The 21,521-nt window shown below is 49.8% G+C and overlaps 1 protein-coding gene across 2 annotated transcripts in view; it reads left to right on the forward strand.

The window, feature by feature from the left end:
* The window catches only part of DPYSL2 (dihydropyrimidinase like 2), a 146,697-nt gene that overhangs the window by 60,000 nt on the left and 65,176 nt on the right, over positions 1-21,521 (forward strand). Inside the window, exons 1-3 of one of the 2 annotated variants that reach the window (XM_003902565.3) lie at positions 5,450-5,907; positions 9,565-9,653; positions 11,384-11,568. In XM_003902565.3, coding sequence (XP_003902614.1) covers positions 5,869-5,907; positions 9,565-9,653; positions 11,384-11,568 — 313 coding nt within the window. In that variant the 5' untranslated portion in view covers positions 5,450-5,868. Of the gene's footprint in view, positions 1-5,449; positions 5,908-9,564; positions 9,654-11,383; positions 11,569-21,521 lie in introns of those variants that run through there. The other variant, XM_003902566.5, reaches the window with a different exon arrangement.

Genomic DNA, 21,521 nt, shown 5'->3' on the forward strand with positions numbered 1-21,521 from the left:
TACTGTCGCATTCATTTCAACCTTCTCTGCAGGCTGCATTAGAGGCCACAGCCCTTGGCATCCAATTGCAGCACTCTGGGCATGGGGATTTTCTTTGCCACCTCTGGGCTCTGTTTTGTCAGCAGTTTCTGCTTTGGAGTTCCCCTACACTGTAACATTCTGAACACTGCAGTAACGCAGAAACTCAGGGCGCCACAGAAGCAGAAATGGCTACTCTAGCTCCCTAAAGGGGAACATGAAACCAAGAGCAGTGGTGAGCTAGTCAGGGAGGGAACACGTTCCGGGCAGATGCTGAGGAACTGAGAGCAGCACAGTCGCCTGGGGCACTGGAGTTATGTCTGCATCTCCCCAGCCCCACTTCCCTGGAGCTTGGATGATGTGAACATGTGCAAAGGGCTGGCTGGGTGCTTCCACTCATACCTCCCTCCCTGCATTCAGTCCTGCCTGAGCCCCCAGCCTTGTCAGGCCCTCTGTAAGGATAAGGAATGAGTAAGACTTTTTTGTTTGTTTTTGAGAAGGAGTCTCGCTCTTTTGCCCACACTGGAGTACAGTGGCACAATCTCAGCTCACTGCAACCTGTTTCCAGGGTTCAAGTGATTCTCCAGCCTCAGCTTCCTGAGTAGCTGGGATTACAGGTGTCCCCTACCACTCCCGGCTAGTTTTTGTATTTTTAGTAGAGACGGGGTTTCACCATGTTGGCCAGGCTGGTCTCGAACTCCTGATCTCAGGTGATCCGCCCACCTCAGCCTCCCAAGTGTTGGGATTACAGGCATGAGCTACCGCGCTTGGCCAGGAGTGAGTAAGATTTTGAACGTTTTTCTTCCCCGTGAGCTCAAACCTTGAATGGAAGAAAAATCACACTCACCTAGTTATGGTGTCAGTGAGGATCATATCGTGTAGATGGTTTACTGCGATGAATGGGATCACACAGGGATGTATATACAAAGAATAATGGAGGATGGAGTAAAGGACAGTTTCAGAAATGGAGAAAAAATTACTAGAGACACCTTGTATGACTCCGACATTCATTTAGCATTGGGTGCTGGCTCCCTGTGTTCTACCAGGCTTGGCCATACACAGCAGTTTTGTTAATAAGCTGTTAATAATAACATTAGGTCCTCTTGGAGTTTCAGGGGCTTGGAGAAGGGGAGGCTGCCAAGAAGGAAGGCCTGACAAAGTGATATTCCTGACTGGGTGCGGTGGCTCATGCCTGTAATCCCAGCACTTTGGGAGACTGAGGCGGGCGGATCACCTGAGGTCAGGAGTTTGAGACCAGCCCGGCCAACATGGTGAAACCCTGGCTCTGTTAAAATTACAAATATTAGCGGGGTGTAGTGGACACCTGTGATCCCAGCTACTTGGGAGGCTGAGGCAGGAGAATCACTTGAACCTGGGAGGCAGAGGTTGCAATAAGCCGAGATCATGCAACTGCACTCCAGCCAGGGTGACAGAGTGAGACTCCACCTCAAAAAAAAAAAAAAAAAAAGAAGTGATAGTCCTAAGGGAAAGGCTTGCTTGCATTGGGGGGATTTTTTTTTTTTTTTTTTTGACATTAAAACTCACCTTGGTGTAAGAACCTTTTGTCTTCGTCATAGCAATGACAGCACATATTTATGCACCAGATGTGAAGGGCACCTGCCAGAGACCAGGCAGTGTGCTGGTGGCTGGAAGAAGAGGGAGCTCTTTGCTTCTAGGAGTCATGGCCTGATGGAAGAATTGGGCAAGTCATTACAGAGTGATGGTGTTATAGTAGGGCTGAACACAGGAAGGAGTGCTCAAGGCTGCAGGGGGCAGGATGGGGAAAACTTCATAGACAAGGTGACATTTCAGTTGTTTTAGAGGGAGGGAAGGGAAAAGAACGGCTTAGGGCAAGACATAGATTAGGGACGGCACACTGTTTTCAGGAGCAGTGAGAAGTTTGCTCTGACATTGTGTGCATGCACCCACTGAGCATGGGGACAGAGTAAGTGCCCAGGGAGAGGAGTTGAAGCTGCGGAGAAGACAGGGGTCAGACTCTGAAACAGCACCTGGTTAAAACACATTCTTCCCACTCACGGATCTGCTCAGGCAGGTCCTCCCTTCCTGCAGACCATGCAGAATGCTCGGGATGTTACCATTTCACTAAACCATTGTCTCATTTAGGTACCACATCTGGCTCTTTCCTGCTGCCAGGAGAAAAGTATGGGAAAGCGGAGGTTTGGGAAGGGGCTGTGATTGCGCAACGGGCAATTTTACATTGCTTTCTCATGTTTGGCATGCATTCAATGTTTAAAAATTCAGAAAAGTCACGCTTGAGAAAAGGTACGAATATTAGATTCACAAATAATGATTCGTAATTTTACAGGAAATTTTCATTGAGTGTTTTTCTAGAGAACGTATAAGAAACTATTTATTTATTTATTTAGACAAGGTCTCACTCTGTCACCCAAGCTGGAGTGCAGTGGCACGATCATGGCTTATTGCAGCCTCGGCCTCCCAGGCTCAACTGATCCTTCTGCCTCAGCCCAACCTTCCCCTGCCCCCAGTAGCTGGGACCACAGGTGCCCATCACTACGCCTGGCTAATTTAGTTATCGTTTTTTTTTTTTTGAGATGGAGTTTCGCTCTTGTTGCCCAGGCTGAAGTGCAGTGGTGCGATCTTGGCTCACTGCAACCTCTGCTTCCTGGATTCAAGTGATTCTCCTGCCTCAGCCTCCCGAATGGCTGGGATTACAGGCCCCTGCCACCATGCCCGACTGATTTTTGTATTTTTAGTAGAGACGGGGTTTCTCCATGTTGGCCAGGCTGGTCTCTAATATTTGTATTTTTTGTAGAGACGGGGTTTCTCCATGTTGCTGAGGCTGGTCTCCAACTCCTGAGCTCAACTGATCTGCCTGCCTTGGCATCCCAAAGTGTGGGATTACAGGTGTGAGCTACTGTGCCCAGCCTCTCATTTAATTCTTACAAGGATCTCTGAAGTAAAAGTGTGAGGCCTGTTTATCTGTGGTTTTTTTTTTTTTTTTTCCTCCACCTTCATCAGTGCAAAGCAGGTGGAAAATTCTCCCTGGCCCTTTTCTACTTTTCCTCATTGCATTGAACAGTAAATATGGTTAAGAAATGCAGGTTGCAGACAGTTCTCTTCCTTGGTCATTTTAAACCATTTGTTTGGTATCTTTTATGTGCCAAATACTCTCTTAGGCTCTAGTCAGAACAGACAAATCAGTTTATACCTTACATTTTTAGATATTTACGAGTGGAAACGTCAATTATCATGGACTAAACCTCATAGCAATGGCTATAGAACTGAAGCCAATGAGACAGACACAGAAGCTCTTGGAAGCTTTTATCACGAAACAAATGATTCAATGGCAAACTGGTAAATAACAAGATATATTTAAATCCATTAAGCTTAAACAACGCGGATGGCGGGGAATACAAGAATACAAACAATATAATTAGAGGTTACTTTGTTTTAAATTAATTTGAGTCTCGTTATTTACTCCCTTGCCAAGTAGTATTTTTGTGAGCTAATAGGACACTCCTCTCCACTGCCGTCAGCAGCAAAGCAGGGACTGACTGTTGGTTTTTGACAAGTAGAAAGGCATATTTTAAGCTTTCTCAGACACTTGACTTTAACCATTACCAATTGACGGCAATACTTGCCGACATCATCTCACCTTGCTTGCAGCATATCAGATTGCTGGAGGGGGAAGTGCTTCACTTTCTCCTTCAGATGCACGGCTAAATTGAACTTGAATTAACCAGCGGTGAAACTTTCTGAGTGCCCTACAGCTCCTTTCTGGGACTTCAGATTTTTAGAGATATAGGACTGAAAAGGAGAATTTCGTACCTTCTCTGAGTCGGGAAGGACGGACATTCCCCTAAGGTGGCTAAGGTGGTGAAGGGCATAAAGATTGGAAGTCAGGCCCACAGCAGCCCGAATTATTCCGGATTTTTCTAGCTAAGCTTTGCTGAGCAGGTGTGAGCCAATTACATATTCTTTCTCCCCCTACCTCCTCCGCCCATGGCTTGGATTACTTAGGGATTCCATGTATCCTTTGACCTCAAGCAGAGAAGCCTGAGAGCTACGAGGGCTGGTCCAGATGTTGTAGTTATTCTACCTGCCAGGGCAACCTCCCACGGGGGTTGGCCCTGGTAGATTCCTGAGGATCAATTGGATCAGCGTTTTTTTTTCCCAGGGACCCCGAAGTTAGAGCATCCCAGCATGGCTTGGACAGGCAAAGCTAAGGGGTCCCAGGCCTGCTCAACTGCTAGGGCCAGGAAGGGGCCTTGAGTGCCTTTTAAAGTGACTAGGCTCTGCCTGGGCAGTCAGGACACTCTTGGTTTTAACTCCGATTCAGTAGGTTTTCCCCAAGACTCAGTTTCCCTTTCCTGTGGGATATAAAATCTTCCTTTCTTGCTCCTCCACAGCTCATCTCCTACTGTCTGCCTCACGGTGCGGTGTGGGGTCCATCCATTCGCCCGGTAAACCCTCAGGCCCCCGGGGCGCTGGGATGCCAGCAGCTGCCCCCGACAGCGCTGCAGGCACCAGCAAAATGCCCTGCGCCCCCACGCACCCCGCCGGGGGCCGAGGTGGGCGTGACTGTAAAGCGGGCGCACAGGGCCCACATCCGGCCACCTCGGCCTCGGCGGGCTGCGGCTGCTCCCCACTCCTCCGCCCCACTAAGTTCCTCGCGGCCGGAAGGCACAAAAGGATGTTTCAGGGCGGAGTTTCCCATATCCCGCAGCCTTCCCCGGATGCCTCCTTCCCGGCTCGGAGTTGGAAGGGTTTCCTCAGGGCTCTCATTTCCTGCAGCCCGGCGCCTCCATGCGGGCCAGATCCCGTCTCTGCAGCCTCCCCTCGGCCCGCGCCCATTCCCCGCCCCCAGGAGCCGGGCCCGGACGCTCCCGGGTGCAGCCGCCCTCTCCAGGGCCGGGCGTGGCCGGGCCCTCCCCGCCTGGTTCCCGCCCGCCGCCGTTCGAGTCCTCAGCCCAGCCAGGGCGGGGGCCAGGGGAGCTCAGCGCCAGCAACGGCGGGGGAGGAAGGCCGGGCGCCCTCCCGGGCCGCGCGGCGCCGGCCGGCGGTGCAGTCGCGCGCTTGCCGCTAGCGAAGCCATTGGCTCGGCGCAGTCACCCCACGCGGGGCTGCCGCGGCGGCCGCCGCGGATTGGCGCGCGGGCGGGCAGGCACCGGGGCGCGCGCGGGCAAGTGCGTGCCGCCCCGAAGCCCCGCCGTCTCGGGGTCCCGCCCCTCCCCCTGGCCGCGACGACCATCCCTCCATTGTCCCCGCGTGGCCCAGGAGCGTCTGGGGCCGACGCCAAACCCGGTCCCCACCGGCCCGGCCCGAAGAAAGCGCGCGAAAGGCGCGCTCCCCGCGCGGGCGCCCGCGCCGCCTGCCGCCCCCGGCCGCTCACTGCCGCATTTCGCGCTCTCGCGCCGCGCCCCGCCCTACCGGCCCAAATTTGCATATTCCAGGATCGCGGCCAATCGCTGCTCGTCTCTCTCGAAGCGGATGGCTTTTGCCTGAGAGGAAAGGGAGTGGCTGGCGGCGCATGCGCCACGGTGGCCGACTTGAACCGAGGCTTTTATTGCTGTAGTTTATTTCCACCCCCTTCCCTCCTGTTTCTCTCTCTCCCTCTCTCTCTCTCTCTCTTTTTTTTTCCGCCCTAGCTGGGGCTGTGTTGGAGGAGAGGAAGAAAGAGAGACAGAGGATTGCATTCATCCCTTACGTTCTTGAAATTTCCTAATAGCAAGACCAGCTAAGCGGTTGCACCTTTTTCAATCTTGCAAAGGAAAAAAAAAACAACAACAAAAATAAACCCGAGTCCCCTTCCCGGCAGTTTTTGCCTTAAAGCTGCCCTCTTGAAATTAATTTTTTCCCAGGAGAGAGATGTCTTATCAGGGGAAGAAAAATATTCCACGCATCACGGTGAGTTTGGTACTTGGGAAATCTGCGGTCGGCCAGTCACCTTTTGTAGCACAGAAGGTCTAAGGAATTTTTTAAAAGGAGGGGAAAGGAGAGGGACCGAACTTTTCTTTTTCTTTCTGTTGCTAACGGAGGCGATGGTGATGGTGGTGGTGGTTGTGGGAGATGCAGTGATCCAGGATTAGAAGTCGCATCGTTTGCAAGCCATTAAACAGGAGCGCGAGTGCACGAAGGTAGCCTTAGGTAGCGCGCCAGACCCGGTCTATCTTTTATTGTCAGTGAGAGATGCTGCAGCGCCGGCCTGCGGGGTGCAAGCAAATGGATGCCAGATTGAATATGCATGCCTGGAGCTCGGATATTGTTCTCTGGGCTGCGTGCTGCGAGGCTGGACTCTTCCAGCAGCGGTGGGGAGATAGGGACTTGGATCCTCCCCGGGTCTTCCGTCCCCTCCCAAAAAGGGCTTTCTGGAGCCTTCTCCAGGTCCTTGGAAAAAGGAGCGGGTTTGAGCCCGAAGGCGTAATGACAGCAGAGGGATGCTGAAAAGGGCAGGGTGTACCGGAATGGTGTGGAAACGGGAAGGAAAAACAGGGACGAAGTGATGAGCAGAGGAGGAAGGCGGGGGGCCAGGCGGGGGCTTCTTGTTGGCCGGGAACCGGTTTTGAGTGCCGTCCCCGGTTTTCTCGCTCTGTAGTTAGGGGCCGGGGCCCTGGCGGGGATTCGGGCTCGTTTTCGCGTCCCTTTTCCGCCCCTTCTGCCGCCCAGGAGGCGTCCGTGTTGGCGCATACAAAGCGGGCTGCAGGGTGGGCGCGGGGACCGCGGCGAGCGGCCGGGCGCTAATGGCGCTGCGCGACGCGGGAGCAGATGGCCCGGCCCCGGCCAGACAATGATCGCGGCGGCCGGAGGGCTCGGCGCGGTGCTGGGGCCTGGACTTGTTGGTTTGCAAACCACGGGGAAAACGTCTGTGCGGTTAGCGATGCCTCAGAGATCAGCACCGGTCTTGCTCCCACCTCTCCCCTGCTCCCGCCCTCTCCCCATGTTTTCCTGGAAAAATTCGTTCGTCCTATTCTTTCCATCCCCAGTGAAATCCCAGGGACGGGGGAACGCCAGGGAAATTCATTGTTATATAAGGATGTGCAATCGCAACCGGCCAGCTGATTCCCGGGTAGAACCCAGGACTGAGGCAGAGATCGAAAGAGTCTTTTAAAACAGTCAGGATGTGTTTTTAGGGCTGGATATAGGGACGCGCTTTGGCTCTGGTTTTCTCTTTAGCCATGGGCACCCCGGCTTCCTCTTCGAGCACAAGGGCACACCCATCCGCAGGAGAGAGAAGGAGAGCAAATGCATAGGGGAGGGGGCGTGTGCTCGGAGGATTTTCTAGGATGAGCTGAAGAAGGGCGCTAGCTGCTTCTTGAAGGTAAAAGACCCAAGATCCCAAAGGGCCGGGCACGGGGCACCCACCCTTGTGTGTGCACTGCGCTGAAGGAAGGAGTGGTGACTCTGGGGAGGGAGGATGGAGAGCAGATTTGCAGCAAGCCTCAAATAATTTGCTGTCTTCGTGAATGAACAGGCAGCTTCATTTTGACAGTGTGGGGAGAAAAAAAAAAAGCAAACAATCAACAAGACTTTTTTTTTTTTTTAAAGAGCGCCCCCCCCATCCTTTAAAAAATCTGGTTGCATTATCATAGGACCTATAGCATGGTATTCCTCCCTCCCTCACCACTGGCAGCCTCTTATGTAAGAGCCTTCTGGAAGGCACTAGAGTGAACGGGGGTGTGGTGTTTCACTTTTTTTCTTGGCATCATGTTGGCTCGGGGCATTCGCAGTGATGACTGGGGCAGGTACCACAGTGACTGTGGAGGCAGGAGGTGAAGGGTGAGGCCTCTCCTTGCCTTCCAGGTGATATTTATTCCATGGAAGCTTAGAGGTCTGGGAGGGAGGTGGAGATCATTGTAAACAGAGGACAAGTGCACTGGTTTGGGTGACCTGGGCAAGTGGCCTAACCTCTCTGAGCCTCAGTTTCCTTATGTGTCATGGGAATAGACACATCCACCTCACAGACTTCTTTCGAGGCTCTGATGGCATGATGTGTACAGCAGGGCTTTGTAAAGGTCTTTACACTTACCTTATACAGGTGCAGGAATTATTGTTGGCTGTTCTCCCTTGGCTTTCCAAAGTCTACGTCAGGATCAAGGACCCTGCAGTGTACAAAATTAAAATGATCTTACTGGTTTTCAGTATGTTAGAGAGACAATAAATACTTTATGAACTAAGGTGTGTGTGTTTGTGTAAAATTATCTTTTCCCCTTGCTCTCTAGTAGCTTATCTCTTTTTTAAAGATTTTCTATGATTTCCTTTTCTTGGTAACTGCTAAAGAGAGATAGCACTTGCCGAGAATATTGTTTCGTAACTGAATTTTGAGTTAACTATTGACAAAAGAATTAAATTCTTTAATTAAATTAAAAGGGCAATGTATGGTTCAGCTTGCAAGGTTTAAGCCCGTTCTGGATAATACAGGTGCATATTTACTGAACACGCAGTGCTAGCATTCCCTTCCATTTGCTAGCATTTGCAATAACGATGAGTCATAATGTTGCATTTCTGTCACATTCTCAGCCTTTATCTGCTGCTTGTCCTTTATTTTTTTTTTTTGCATAAATATCACCAGTTAAAATATAAGTGCATCAGCAATCTGTAGTGCATTGCATCTTAGAATTTGCTATCTCATGTACTTACTCATGGGAGTTTACCTTTTTCTTAACAGCCTAGTTAAAATGGCATAAATGGCGTATTTTTTGTAGTCTTTTCCTTCCCTTTTTGCTATACTTCCTGTGATTTACCTCAAAGATAAATGCAAATATAAAGGACATACTGAATGGAAACCTTGCTGTGGTTGAATCCAGTGTGTTTGTGTGGTATATCCTGTGACAGCAGACTTTTTGGTCAATTGTGCTTGACGAAGTCTTTCCAAGACATGGCCTTCCTATATGTGGGTGTTTTTTGTTTGTTTGTTTGTTTTTAAATTGAGGTTTAGCCAAAACCCATTTTAAAAAGTACTATTTTTTTTTTTTTTTTTTTTTGAGCTGGAGTCTTGCTGTGTAACCCAGGCTGGAGTGCAGTGATGTGATCTCGGTTCACTACAACCTCTGCCTGCTGCTTGCTGCTTCAAGCAATTCTCCTGCCTCAGCCTCCCAAGTAGCTGGATTACAGGTGCCCACCACCACATCCAGCCCAGTTTTTGTATTTTTAGTAGAGATGGGGTTTCACCATGTTGGCCAGACTGGTCTCAAATTCCTGACCTCAGGTGATCCGCCCACCTTGGCCTTCCCAAGTGCTGGGATTACAGGTGTGAGCCACTGCGCCCGGCCCTATCTTCTTTATATGAAATAATTTTCACTGCTTTTTTTTTTTCTTTGGAGTTCAATGTCTAATTGAAATAGATGGTTCGTTTATCTAGGATAAGCTTTCCCTGTGTGTTCTGACTCATCAGGTGATGAATACGTTGCCACATACAGGCTTACCTTTGTCACTGAACCTTTCCAAAATGGGCTTATTTTGAACATCACTTTTGAATAGTGAAAATGTATCCTTACCTCACATATCTTAGCTCCTGTTTCTCACAGGTCAGTTACGTGTTGTGACCTTACTGCCTCTTTGTTTCAGAGCGATCGTCTTCTGATCAAAGGAGGTAAAATTGTTAATGATGACCAGTCGTTCTATGCAGACATATACATGGAAGATGGGTTGATCAAGTAAGTGTAACTCATGATATACAGATATATTTGAACACTTTCCAGGCTTTCCAAATATTAGCTACCATTAGCATCCATAGTATCAAACTTCAGGAACATCAGAGAGTGACCAACTTAGTATCGGTTTTAAATGGGTTTTGATTGGTGGTAATTAGTGAATCTGAAAACTCAAATTTAGGGAATTCAAAGCAACAGTTAATGTACACCCGTTGCATTATGTATTATGTAATTTACTATTTTTAACTGAGGTGATATGATATCTTTTTGTTGCCAGCTCAAATACTTGGTTTGTGATATGTTGAATGTATTAAAGGTTTTCCTAGAATGTAGTTGTTTGGGTTGGATTGCCCAAAGAATGCAAACGTGAAAGACAGTCTCCTCTATTAAGACAGCACGTCTGCTTTCTTCATCAAGAATCCAAGTTGGAGGGGCTAAAGAAAGACATCAAGTTAATTACCAAGTAATACAGACAAATTACTGCCTAAATCCTGAGGGAATTTTAGGTTTTATTCTACATGGCAACTAGTGCAAATAAGACTGCCCTTGTGTTTATTGTGTTAGTGTTACAAAGGAGAAGCAACAGGGCAGTTTCTGAGTTTGGGTATTTTTGGACGCCAGAGGGTTAAGGAGGCTGAGTTCATCCCAGTATCCTCCTGGCCTTCCTACTGGGGCAGCTCCCTGGGCTCTGGAGAAATAGCACATCTGTTTAAAGACAAACACTGCAGCCAGTGACAGCTTTTAAATAAGCAGCATTCATCAAGGGATAGCTTTAAACCAGTCCAGAGGAGTGGAAAACTGGAGTGGCCTGGGAGCTCACACCCAGATTTACGAACCTAAAATAGATTTTAACATTTCCACGTTTAATGTTTTCTCCATGTGTGTTTGCTGTGACAGTCTCAGCTGCAGGCTCTCAAATGCCATGACTTTCATGTTCCATTTTCCCCCAATTATAAGATGGCACGATCTGGTCTGGTAGAACGACACTGGCCCCGAAGTGTGCAGGCCTGTGTGCTATTTTTACTCATCACTAATTTGTTCTAGAACTTTATCGACTTCTCCTAGATTAATACTCCTTTTTAAAAAATTGGTAGAACGATGTAAAAATATTTTTTAAAAATTGAAACTGAATCATGTCCCCCAACATAATGAATATTCATTTTTCTGCCTTTTTAAATTATATTTCAGCTGTTAGCTTTTTCATTATCTGAATAACTGAACACACGCTTCCAAAATTTTAAATCATTGTAATCATAGTGTTCACTTGTTTTTTTTTTTGCTTTGTTTTGTTCTACCTCACCCTTCCACCCCTATTTTCCTTCTGGTGAAAAGGATATGATAAAAATAAATGTTTGCAAAGTATAGCCAGGTCTGGAGAAACTTGCTATAGGATAATTAGCTCAATTGCAGATGTTGTAAAGAAAGTTTAATGACAGTTTTTAGAAATACCCTGGGGCCTTGTTATCATTTGATCTTGGGGGGTTTCTTGGGAACAAAACGTCTTTGAGTGGGGCCTCTGGTGCCTTATTTAACTTTTGCTTTCTAGTATACTCTGCATTGCCTCTTGCTGGGGGATAGGAGTATATAGTGTTTTTATTATGAATCATGACAATGATCTGAAAAGCTCACAGCACAGAGCGGAGGATAGTTTATAGGTTAGTGAAAGTAACTGTCAGATCCCGTTTGAGTCCACGATTCATTTACAACCCTTATCACCAACCCTGTTTATTTAGGCAAATAGGAGAAAATCTGATTGTGCCAGGAGGGGTGAAGACCATCGAGGCCCACTCCCGGATGGTGATCCCCGGAGGAATTGACGTCCACACTCGTTTCCAGATGCCTGACCAGGGAATGACGTCTGCTGATGATTTCTTCCAAGGAACCAAGGCGGCCCTGGCTGGGGGAACCACCATGATTAGTAAGAAGTTTAAAAATCATCATTGCAGTGCTTAGGAAGTGTGAGAGTTTGCAAATAAGTCTGTGCCGTTTGATTCTCTTCTTCCAAACTTGCTGTCCTGAGCCACAGTTCAATCTACCAAATAAGGGGGTGAGGATGTGTTAACCATTTGTCTTATTTATTTATGCTCATTTTCTGTCAAATTGTAAGTTCTCCCATTGAACTGGAGAGTATGGTTCTAAGGAGTTTTGATAAGATGAATGGCTTCTTGCTTTCTCTCCGTGTGGACTTTTGTCTTTCTTGACCCCAAAATGTGGTTTTGAAAACACGGCATTTGAAGTCATCTTCAGCGCCACCAACTTTAAGCCATTTAAGCATAAGTATTTGATTGTGATTTTTAGAAAAATTCCGAAGAGCGCTTCTTTGTAGAATGAGGATGGGATGCAAATAATGAAATGTTGAAGCAGGAACTCCTATTCCTCTGATATGAAAATCAGATGGAGGCGATACTCTCTAGGCTGGGTTTAACATAAAAGGAATTGGACAGCCCTGCCTGGAGGGGAACCCCCAGATAATAATTGTCTTTTAGATACGAAAATTACTGGAACCCACAATTGGGTGCCCCTTACGTATTGCTCCAAGGACTTTGTGCTTTTTTTTGTTTGTTTTTTGATGCGGAGTTTTGCTCTTTTTGCCCATGCTAGAGTGCAGTGGCGCGATCTGGGCTCACTGCAACCTCCCCTCCCGGGTTCAAGTGATTCTCCTGCCTCAGCCACCCGAGTAGCTGGGACTATAGGCATGCACCACTACGCCTGGATAATTTTGTATTTTTAGTAGAGACGGGGTTTCTCCATGTTGGTCAGGCTGGTCTCGAACTCTTGACCTCAGGTGATCTGCCCGCCTTGGACTCCCAAAGGGCTGGGATTACAGGCGTGAGCCATCGTGCCTGGCCGCTTTGTGCTTTTTGTTAAACCAAATCTGAACTGTATTTACAGCACTGTGACACAGCACACATAATATTAAGAGTTTGCTTGTGAACTGCCAGATTCCAGCATGCCCACTGATTGTCCTTTTGACAGATGTCATTTTGTTTTTGAGGAGGTGGGCAAGCTGCACAGTGGCCCATCAGATACATATTTTTTAAAAAAAGGATTGCATCCAAGAGTGAAAGTCAACATGGAGTCCGTCATATATGAAAAGCTAGCAGTTCAGTTCAGAAGAGGGTCTGAGTAGAAAGAACTTAGCTATTTCTGCTATAGAAAAACCTTTCTTACTGGTTATTTTTCCTAGTGGTGGTCTTTTTGCATGTGGTTTTGGGGTCTATCTGGAAGCTTCTTTTCTATCTTGCCTGAGCTAGAGGAATGTTGCCCTGCCATCCCCTCCTAGTCTGAATTCCCCTGCATTTTAAATCACAACTCACCCTTTGGCGTTCTCTCTGTCCTGGTCTTCAGGGTCTGAAGCATCAGGAACAACCCTCTCCTGTTTCAGCTTTCTTGGCACCACTGAGAAAAGCCTCCAAGTGTAAGCCTTGTGACTTGTGTCTTGCTGCATACGTTGCCCTCTAACCTAGTGGGTGCCATTTTCCAGGGATGTCGGGGGGACCTTTCGTTCTCACCTGGGGAGAGCAGAGCCTGCACCTTGTCAGTTGCTGGGGAATCACTGGCACCTGTGGGCGTTTCTGGCTCTCCTCCAGGGCGGGCTGTGGAGAAACACTTGAACTTAGAGAAGCTTAGACTGTTTGGGTGTCAGCTGGGAAGGCCTAATCAGGGTGATCATCTGCCTCGGTTTGGAGTTCACAGGGAGACCCTGCAGGCCCCTGGATTGGTCACAAAGAGTCAATAAGCCATTAAAAACAATATTTCTCTGGCAGGACGCTGTGGTTCATGCCTGTAATTCCAGCACTTTGGGAGGCCGAGGCGGGTGGATCACTTGAGGTCAGGAGTTTGAGCCTAGCCTAGCCAATATGGCGAATCTACTACAAATACAAAAATTAGCCAGGCATGGTGGCGTGCTCCTGGAGTCCCAGCTACTCGGGAGGCTGAGGCAGAAGAATCTTTGAACCCGGGAGGCGGAGCTTGCAGTGAGCTGAAAGTGCACCACTGCACTCTATCCTGAGCAATAGAATGAGATTCCATCTCAAAAAAAAAAAAACGAAAAAATTCTCGCGTGAATGGTCAGTGTCATCTATCATTGGAGAGGGAAATGCCCCCAGCCAGGAGTTAGGAGTCTGGAGTGCTGGCCCCCTTCCGACACTGACTTGCTGTGTGACCTTGAGTCACTACCCTACTCCATGCTGTAGCTGCGCGTCTGCAGTGAGGGATTTGCACTAGGTGACCCTGGAAGTCCTTTCCAGCCCCCTACATTCGTCCATTCACTGAAACTCAGAGAGATTTTGCCTCTAATCAAGTACACTTTGCTCAGCAGATACAGAAAGGCCCTGTTTGCTCTCACACTTGCTGGAAAGAACCCCTCAGCCCACCATCTCCTGTCCTGCGTTCCTGGATCTGCCTCTTCCCTCCACACGCTCGCCCCGTGCTTTGGCCCCCGCTCTTGTTTTTGACTCTTTCCTGCCTTACCTTCGCTACCACAGAAACATCGCCTTCTTGCCACCACCCTGAATTTCTCTTCCCCCTCAGCGGCTGTGGCCTTCTTTCCATTCATCCAGATGGGTTCCTTCTGTTTAGGGACGAGGGACATCCCCCTCTGAGTGCTGCACCTGGCCAGGGAGCTCGGAAGAGTCAGCAGATGGCCTTATGGGCAGGTGGTCCAGAAGGAGGAGTGACGAGTCTGACCGCCTGCTCTGCTTCCTTGGCCAGAATGCTATGGCATTTGCACGGAGGCTGTGTGATGCAATCCGGCGATAGAGTGGGGCATCCAATGAGTGAACCTCAAGGAATGAAAGTCATCAGAGGGGGCAGTGTATGGTTAGCATTGTGACCCCCAAATGCCATTGCTTCTGTAGTCTGGGAAAAGTACTAACTACTCTTACAAATAACCACCTATGGTTACTGACCCCTGTAGAATTTCTGCTAGCCTGCCTTTCCCCGGGGAAGGGAATGGTAATAATACAGATGAGGAACTGAGGAATTGTTTTCCTTTTTCTGTTTGCTGGTCATACATTCTGCATTGCTTTAAGTGAGTGAGTCCTGAGATTTGCTTCACAGAGAAGGAGGCCTTGCAAAGAGAAATAGCTTCATACCACTTCATTGGCACATATGACCTGCTGCTTTCTTTGACTTAATGTATTGAGTCCAGAAAGAAATGCTTAGGGCACTTTGGAAACTTCACAGGCCCACTGCTGCTTGCTGAAATAAACAATTGAAGTGAATTGGTACGAGAATCTCCCTCTTCCTCCCAACTGCCCCCGGCCCCACCCCTGGGCACTCCACCCTCTGGCCTTCTCCAGACCACGTCACCATGTCACCTGCCCTCACAGGTAAATCCTCACCTGCCTCCCTGCTGGCTCTGCATTTCCCAGGTCACAGGCCCTGGAGGCTCCTTTCTGTCTGAAATGGCGCTGCATGTAGAGGAAAACACAGCCAAATATTCTCAGTTTAAAAAAGGAGATGGCATGTCAGCAGCAGAAGATAATATTATTGCCATTAAACAGAGCCTGCTATTGAGAATCGCACAATGAGATCTTTATGAGGAGGACTCAGTGTGGAGCAGGGGGAACGTCCTTTGCCCTTTCCACCCAGTGGTGGGTGGGCAGAGACGGCAGCCATACCCTGCAGGCGGCATCCAGACCGACTGAGGGCTTGCGGGGGCAGCCGCATTGCTGCTTGGGGAAAACCCTGCGGACTTCCCAGGGCCTTCATGGTCATTTGAGTTTAGGATCCCAGAGCTTCCAGCAAGCAGCTGGGAACAGTTACCTCTGTTTTATAGAGGGGAAGACTGAGGCCAGAGGGACAGACACGACTTGCCAACACTTACCCTGTGCGTCGGTGCAGGTGGCCAGGTGTGGAACATACACCTGTAGCTCTGGCCTCGATGCTTGCCATGGGCCACCTTTGCTCTCAGCCTCAGTGGCCTCATCTGCAAAATGGGACAAGTTTTGACAGAGGTGGACTGTGGTGGCACCACAACAGCATCTGCCCAGTAGCGAGCACTCCCACGTGGTAGCTATTGTCATTCCATCCTTGCTGGATACTGGCACCCTCCCATCTCTTGTACACTGAGCTCTACTCTCCCCCGCGCAGCCCGAGAAACAGGCTCCAGCTGCTGGAGGGCTTGGCCTGAGCATTCACTGAGAGCGGGCGCTGTCCGGGCATGGCTGGCGGACTGTGTGCTTTGTGTGTTGCTTCTATGGGCTGCATCTTGAAACATTACACGTCCTGGGTCTCACCTTACCTGGTTAAAGTAGCAAATCTGCTGGTGGGGCCTGTGACTCTGTATTTGAATCTGGTGCTTGGGGAGCTGTTTGAAAGCATGACTTTTAGGGGTCCATGCTGGATCTGCACACTTTGGATCTCCAGGGCTTGGGAACCACTGTTCTAAATGTCATTTCTGCTCATCTGAACTCCAGGCTTTTCCTAGAGGATGTGCACCCTCAGGCACAGCACACCCAGCAGGCTCCCTGGTCCCCGGGCAGCACTGCACAGCAGAGATGGGGATTGGACTCTAGCAGGGAGGAGGAGGGGAGGTGCTGCCGCTGCAGGGCGGGAAGCGGGCCTCCCTCCTGAGCACCAGCCTTGTCACTTCTCCTTTGGCTGTGGCTCCCTGGATGTGCATCAGGCACCTCCATCCAACTGTCCCCAGTCGGACTCCCTGTCTGCTCCCTGCCACTTTTCCAGTGCCCAGTCCTGGAGAGGGCTCTTTCGAGGTCGTGCTGGTGGTATCTGCAGAGTTATCCTGGCATCTTCATGTCCTCGTGCTGCCTCAAGTTGCTTTCATCTCTGTGTTACCTCTTGCACTCATTCCCTTACCCACACGGATTTGACTTTTGTCACCTCTTCCTGGATTTTGGCCCCTATCCTCTGAGGAGTCTCGCTGTCTATCCCCCACCTCCTGCCTCTTACCAGGCTGTTTTTCTGGCGCAGCTTTCATTGTGCTGCCTTCTTCCTCTGAGGCCTTTAGTGACTCCCTCTTGCTCAGAGAATCAGCCCAAGTATCAGAGCCCTCCATGACATGGCCTATTCCTGCTGCCCCAGCCCAGACTTGCGTTGTCATCTCAGCCAGGGATGCCCTCCCTTTCTTTCCCTGCCTCTAGAAGCTTCGTCACCCTTGGTGGCCCAGCCTGGGTGCTCCCCATTCACTGATCTCCTCCTGTGATGTGTGGCTGCTGTGTAGCCCCTTCGCAAATGTTGGGCTTTTATCCCACAGCCCAGGTGGCATTCAGCCTTGCATGTGGTTCAATCAAGGGCCCCTCTGTCTCCTACATTTTCCTATTCCCTGCCGCCTGGGCAGCCTCACTCCTCAGAGTCACTCTGCTAATGCCCATGGGTGAATGAATGAGTGAATGAATGAATGAATGAATACACTAATGAGACTTGATTTCCTGCTTCCTCTGAGTGATGCCAAGAGACTTAGTGTCACAAGGAGGGAGGAGGGTTTAGGTATCCAGTGTGGACTGTGTTCACCCTGGTGGAAGCAGCCACTTGCTCAGCAGTGGCTCCCTCTGCAGCCCCAGCTCCCTGAGTCCCTGTGGTCAGCTCTGGCCGTGGTGGGGGAGGGTGGCAGGAAGGGGAGGCCCAGAGCCCAGGCATGGCCTGTGGTTCTGGATGGGACAGCTCCCTCTGTCCGGGCTGTTCTTTAGAAGGGGGTGGGAACAGTAGCTCTCTCATTGGTCCTCTTGCGAGAGAGCCTGCTTTCCAAGTCCAGACGGTCACAACATGGAGAAATCACATGATCCCGACACCACGGTGGACCCAGCAGTCATTCCCCCAAGGGCCTTGGGCTTGTCCCAGCTCTTCCCAGTGAGCCTCCCCATGGAGGCAGGAGGGCTGGGAGGAAGGCGAGGTGGCTTCCTGAAGGGACGTGGCTCCTGAGTGTCACTGCGGTACATCCACGGCTTGTCATTTGTTCATCCATGTGGCATTTGGGTTGCTCCCTCCTTATGGCGAGTACACATGTGTGAACCCATGCACACACTGTAATATGGATGTGTCTGTAATTGATACTTTGATTATTCCCTTTGCAGCACTCATTTGACTTGGGTTAGAAAGTGTTTACAAAAACGCCTGACCACATCAGACCCAAGTTTCAAAGTCCAGGACCAAACTTGTTGCCACAAAATCTGCCTGTGGCCTGGCGATTAGAAAGCCACGTTATCCAGTGGGCCATTGGTGTGGGCTGGTTCTCCGGGCTCTTCCCCTCGTCCCCTCAGTCTCCACATGGTTGAGGTCACACATTTCTCCTGAGGACACGGGTGCCCTCTGTAGGTAGATGCTGGGGGCCTGGGTCCACTCAGGTGTCACTGTGTGAATCTCAGCCTTCAATGGCAGGACTGGAAGAATCCATCCGCCCCCTTGGCATAGTTTGGGCTGATCTAATGCCTGGCACTGAGCAGAGCGGAGGGATCTCCTAATGCCTGGTGCAGTGCAGAGGAGGAATGACAGAGCATCCTGAGAGATAGCACAACTCTTCCCAAAGGTCCAGCACGCACACTTTACCAAATGCTTTTCTCATGAAGGGAGTCATTGGGTTGGGCTAGCCAGGTAGGCTGGGTAGGCCTGTGGGGGCTAGGGACTTCTAGGCCCTTCCAGAAGCAAGGGCATCCCCTAGTGGGTGTCTAGACCCTGTTTCATGGACATTGTGGCAGTTTTCATAATATCCCAGGGTTTCTTGCCCCTGCCGGGCCCTGGGAGCTGGCAGTTACGGTGCTGGAAATGAGCCTGACTCGCTGGGGTGGTGATCTTCCACCCCTTCAGGTGCCCTCATCCCAGTTCTGACTCTGCCTATGGGTGTTGCACATGGAGCCTGGAGAGTCGCAGCACTGGGTGTTTCCCAGTGCTTGGGTCGTCTGACTTGCCCTAGAGCTGGGTCGTACAGACTATTGGGAACTTCCTGTTGATCCTGCTGGCCTGATTGACAGCTGGAGCCAGGAGTGGAGGTGGGGCCCGTGGGAATGCCAAGCTCTAGGAAGGTCTGCCTGACCTTTAGATGTGAGGGTCAGGCATTCAGTGGTTGCATCTCAGGGTTCCTCATTGCTAGATGAGAGCTTCCATGACACACGTGTCCGAGGGTGCCCTTGTCCTGTGTCCTGGCTGAGTGAGCTGGGCAGAGACTTCTGAGGACAGCAATTGTGTCCTCTCCATTTTTCTAAGGCCCCCACATGCCCGGAGCTGGCTGTGTGGGCAGCCGGAGAAGCTGCCCAATGAGTCTGATGGGAGCCAGACCCGTCACTCCTTCTACGCACAATAGTTTTAGCGTCGTTGTCCCGGGGCAACCTGTTCTCATGTGAAACCTTGTGTGGAACCCCCTCCACCTGAGACATGAGACTGATGAATGCAGAACTGCTCTGGTTGGAATGGTGGGTGGCGGGTGGGCTGTGGGGGAGCCCAGATCCTCTCCGCTTTCTCTTTGTCATCCCCCCATGGTAGCCCCTCTGCCTCTGGAGAATCCCAGAGCTTGGGGAAGCACAGGATGGAAACCACCCCATCCTGGCACTGCTTCCCCCTCTGCCCACCTTCCCTGCAAAGCTTGCAATGCGACTGGTCCTGGTATAGCCTCCATGTTGAGTTGCAGGGGAAAGGGTGTTCAGTAAGCAGGTATATACCCACGGAGTCGCTTAAGAAAACACCTAACCACACTGTAAGTTTTCAGTAGTTTCATTTAATATCTCTCTCTCTGTTCAAGACAGGAACCAGGGTAGAGCGCCTGTTTCATTTTCCCTGCCTAGGTTTGGATTGGTTTTCTTAGCTTTTTATGACAGCCCATAATAGGTGAGCATTCTGCCCTTCTTTAAAAAATTAATGGTGTAGAGAGTTTTATTTATTTATTTTTCAGAAATGATGTCTCACTCTGTCACCCAGGCTGTAGTTCAGTGTTGTGATCATAGCTCACTGTAGCTTTGAACTTCTAGGTTCAGACAATCCTCTTGCCCCAGTAGTTGGGACTGCAGGTGGGCAGCACTACACCCTGCTAATTTTTTATTTGTTAGTAGAGATGGGGTCTTGCTATGTTGCCCAGGCTGGTCATGAGCTCCTGGCCTCAGTCCATCCTCCCGCCTTGGCCTCCCAAAGTGCTGGGATTACAGGTGTGAGCCACTGTGCCTGTTTGGTACATTAGCTTTTTTTTTTCTCTTTTTTTTTGAGACGGAGTTTCACTCTCGTTCCCCAGGCTAGAGTGCAATGGCGCAATCTCGGCTCACTGCAACCTCCACCTCCCAGTTACAAGCCCTTCTCCTGTCTCAGACTCCCAAGTAGCTCAGATTACAAGCATGCACCAACATGCCCAGCTAATGTTTTTGTATTTAGTAGAGATGGGGTTACACCATGTTAGTCAGGCTGGTCACGAACTCCTGACCTCAGGTGATCCCTCGGCCTCGGCCTCCCAAAGTGCTGGGATTACAGGCGTGCGCCACCGTGCCCGGCCGGTACATTAGTTTTAAAGGGAAAATTGACTGTGGGTGGCCAAGGGATTTGTGTTTTCTGACTTAACCATCCATGGCTCTGACCCCAAGTCACCCATTAAGGGCTGTTTCTCTCTTTTTTTTCCCTCTTCCTCCCCAAGCTGACCTTTCTCTTTCTTCTTAAGAAGTGATTACTGATTTCTTTGGGTTTTGAGGGTTCTGTCTTTGACTCTCTGTGATTGTTGGGTGAAGCCATTTGCTCAAATTCTTTGCTTTTAGAGCGTCTTAACTGCCATGGTAATGATAAAGGGGAGTGACAGTGAGTAGAAATTAGAGTTCTTTCTGGTTAACCCATTTGGGAGGTAGCTTTCTTTGAATATGACTAAGTGTTCCCCTAATGACAGAGGGGATGTTGCTGGGGGTTGGGTCGCGGTGGCTGAGGCTGCTGTCCAGTTAAGGGAATTTTGCAATGAGCTAGGGCAGTGGTTTAAAAACCATGACTGCACATTAGAATCCCCTGGGGAGTTGTAACAAAATGCAGAGACCAGACCTTCTGACTGAATTGTTCTAGGTGGGCCTGGAATTGGTCGTTTTGAAAGCCTCAAGGTGATAGCTGGGATTGAGAATCGTGGATCTCAGTTCTTGTTCTGATAGTTGGACTTCTGTTAAAACCGAATGAATGTCTGCCAAGATTTTCCAAAACTCAGAGCTGCCCTCTGCTCCCTGTTCCCTGCTCCGTCCTGTCCTCTTCATGGAGGGAGTGGGATAACACTGTTGCGATCTGGCCAGGGTGGATTCTACAGCCAGATGCTCCCCAGAAGCTTAACCATGGAGGGGCTGCGCTAATTGTCACTAGAAAGAGCCTCCTCCTTCAGTTGCTGTCCTTGGTGTTCAGGAAGGTTTTACTTGGCTAATTCCCTAAAAGGGCACTGGTTAGGACTTGGAGTAAGTGGTGGTGAGCAGGAGCAGGGCTGGCTGCTGGGACGGGGTGGGTGCGAGGGGCAGAGGGGAATTGGAACGTGGACTGCTGTCCACAGCCTGTGGCCACCTGCTGTGCTGGTTTCCCTGAGAAAACCCTACTGTCTTTAGGTTGAATCTGTAGTGTTTATGACCTAATGACTCTCTAATGATAGGTCAGGACTGAAATCTTTCCTTGTGGGGAGCCTGTGAGACAAAAATCAAAAGGGCCTGATAATAACATAGAATCACGGACTCTTAAGGCAGCCATTCACCTCCTTCCCAGCCTCCCTCCCATAGCCGGCACAGTTTATTGGACCAGGCTTCAGAGGATGGGATTGTAAGTAACTCAACAGGACAGGGATGGGAGCGCCCCAAGAATCAGATCTAAATTTAACTTCTCTTTCTAGAGCTTTCTGTTTGAGTGTGATCACCTAATGTGTTTCTAGATGGCTATTTCCACATCTGTAAAATGGAGACAACCAATTCTTATTTCTTAGGGCTA

The sequence above is a fragment of the Papio anubis genome, chromosome 8 (genome assembly GCF_008728515.1).
Source record: "Papio anubis isolate 15944 chromosome 8, Panubis1.0, whole genome shotgun sequence".
Classification (NCBI taxonomy): domain Eukaryota; kingdom Metazoa; phylum Chordata; class Mammalia; order Primates; family Cercopithecidae; genus Papio; species Papio anubis.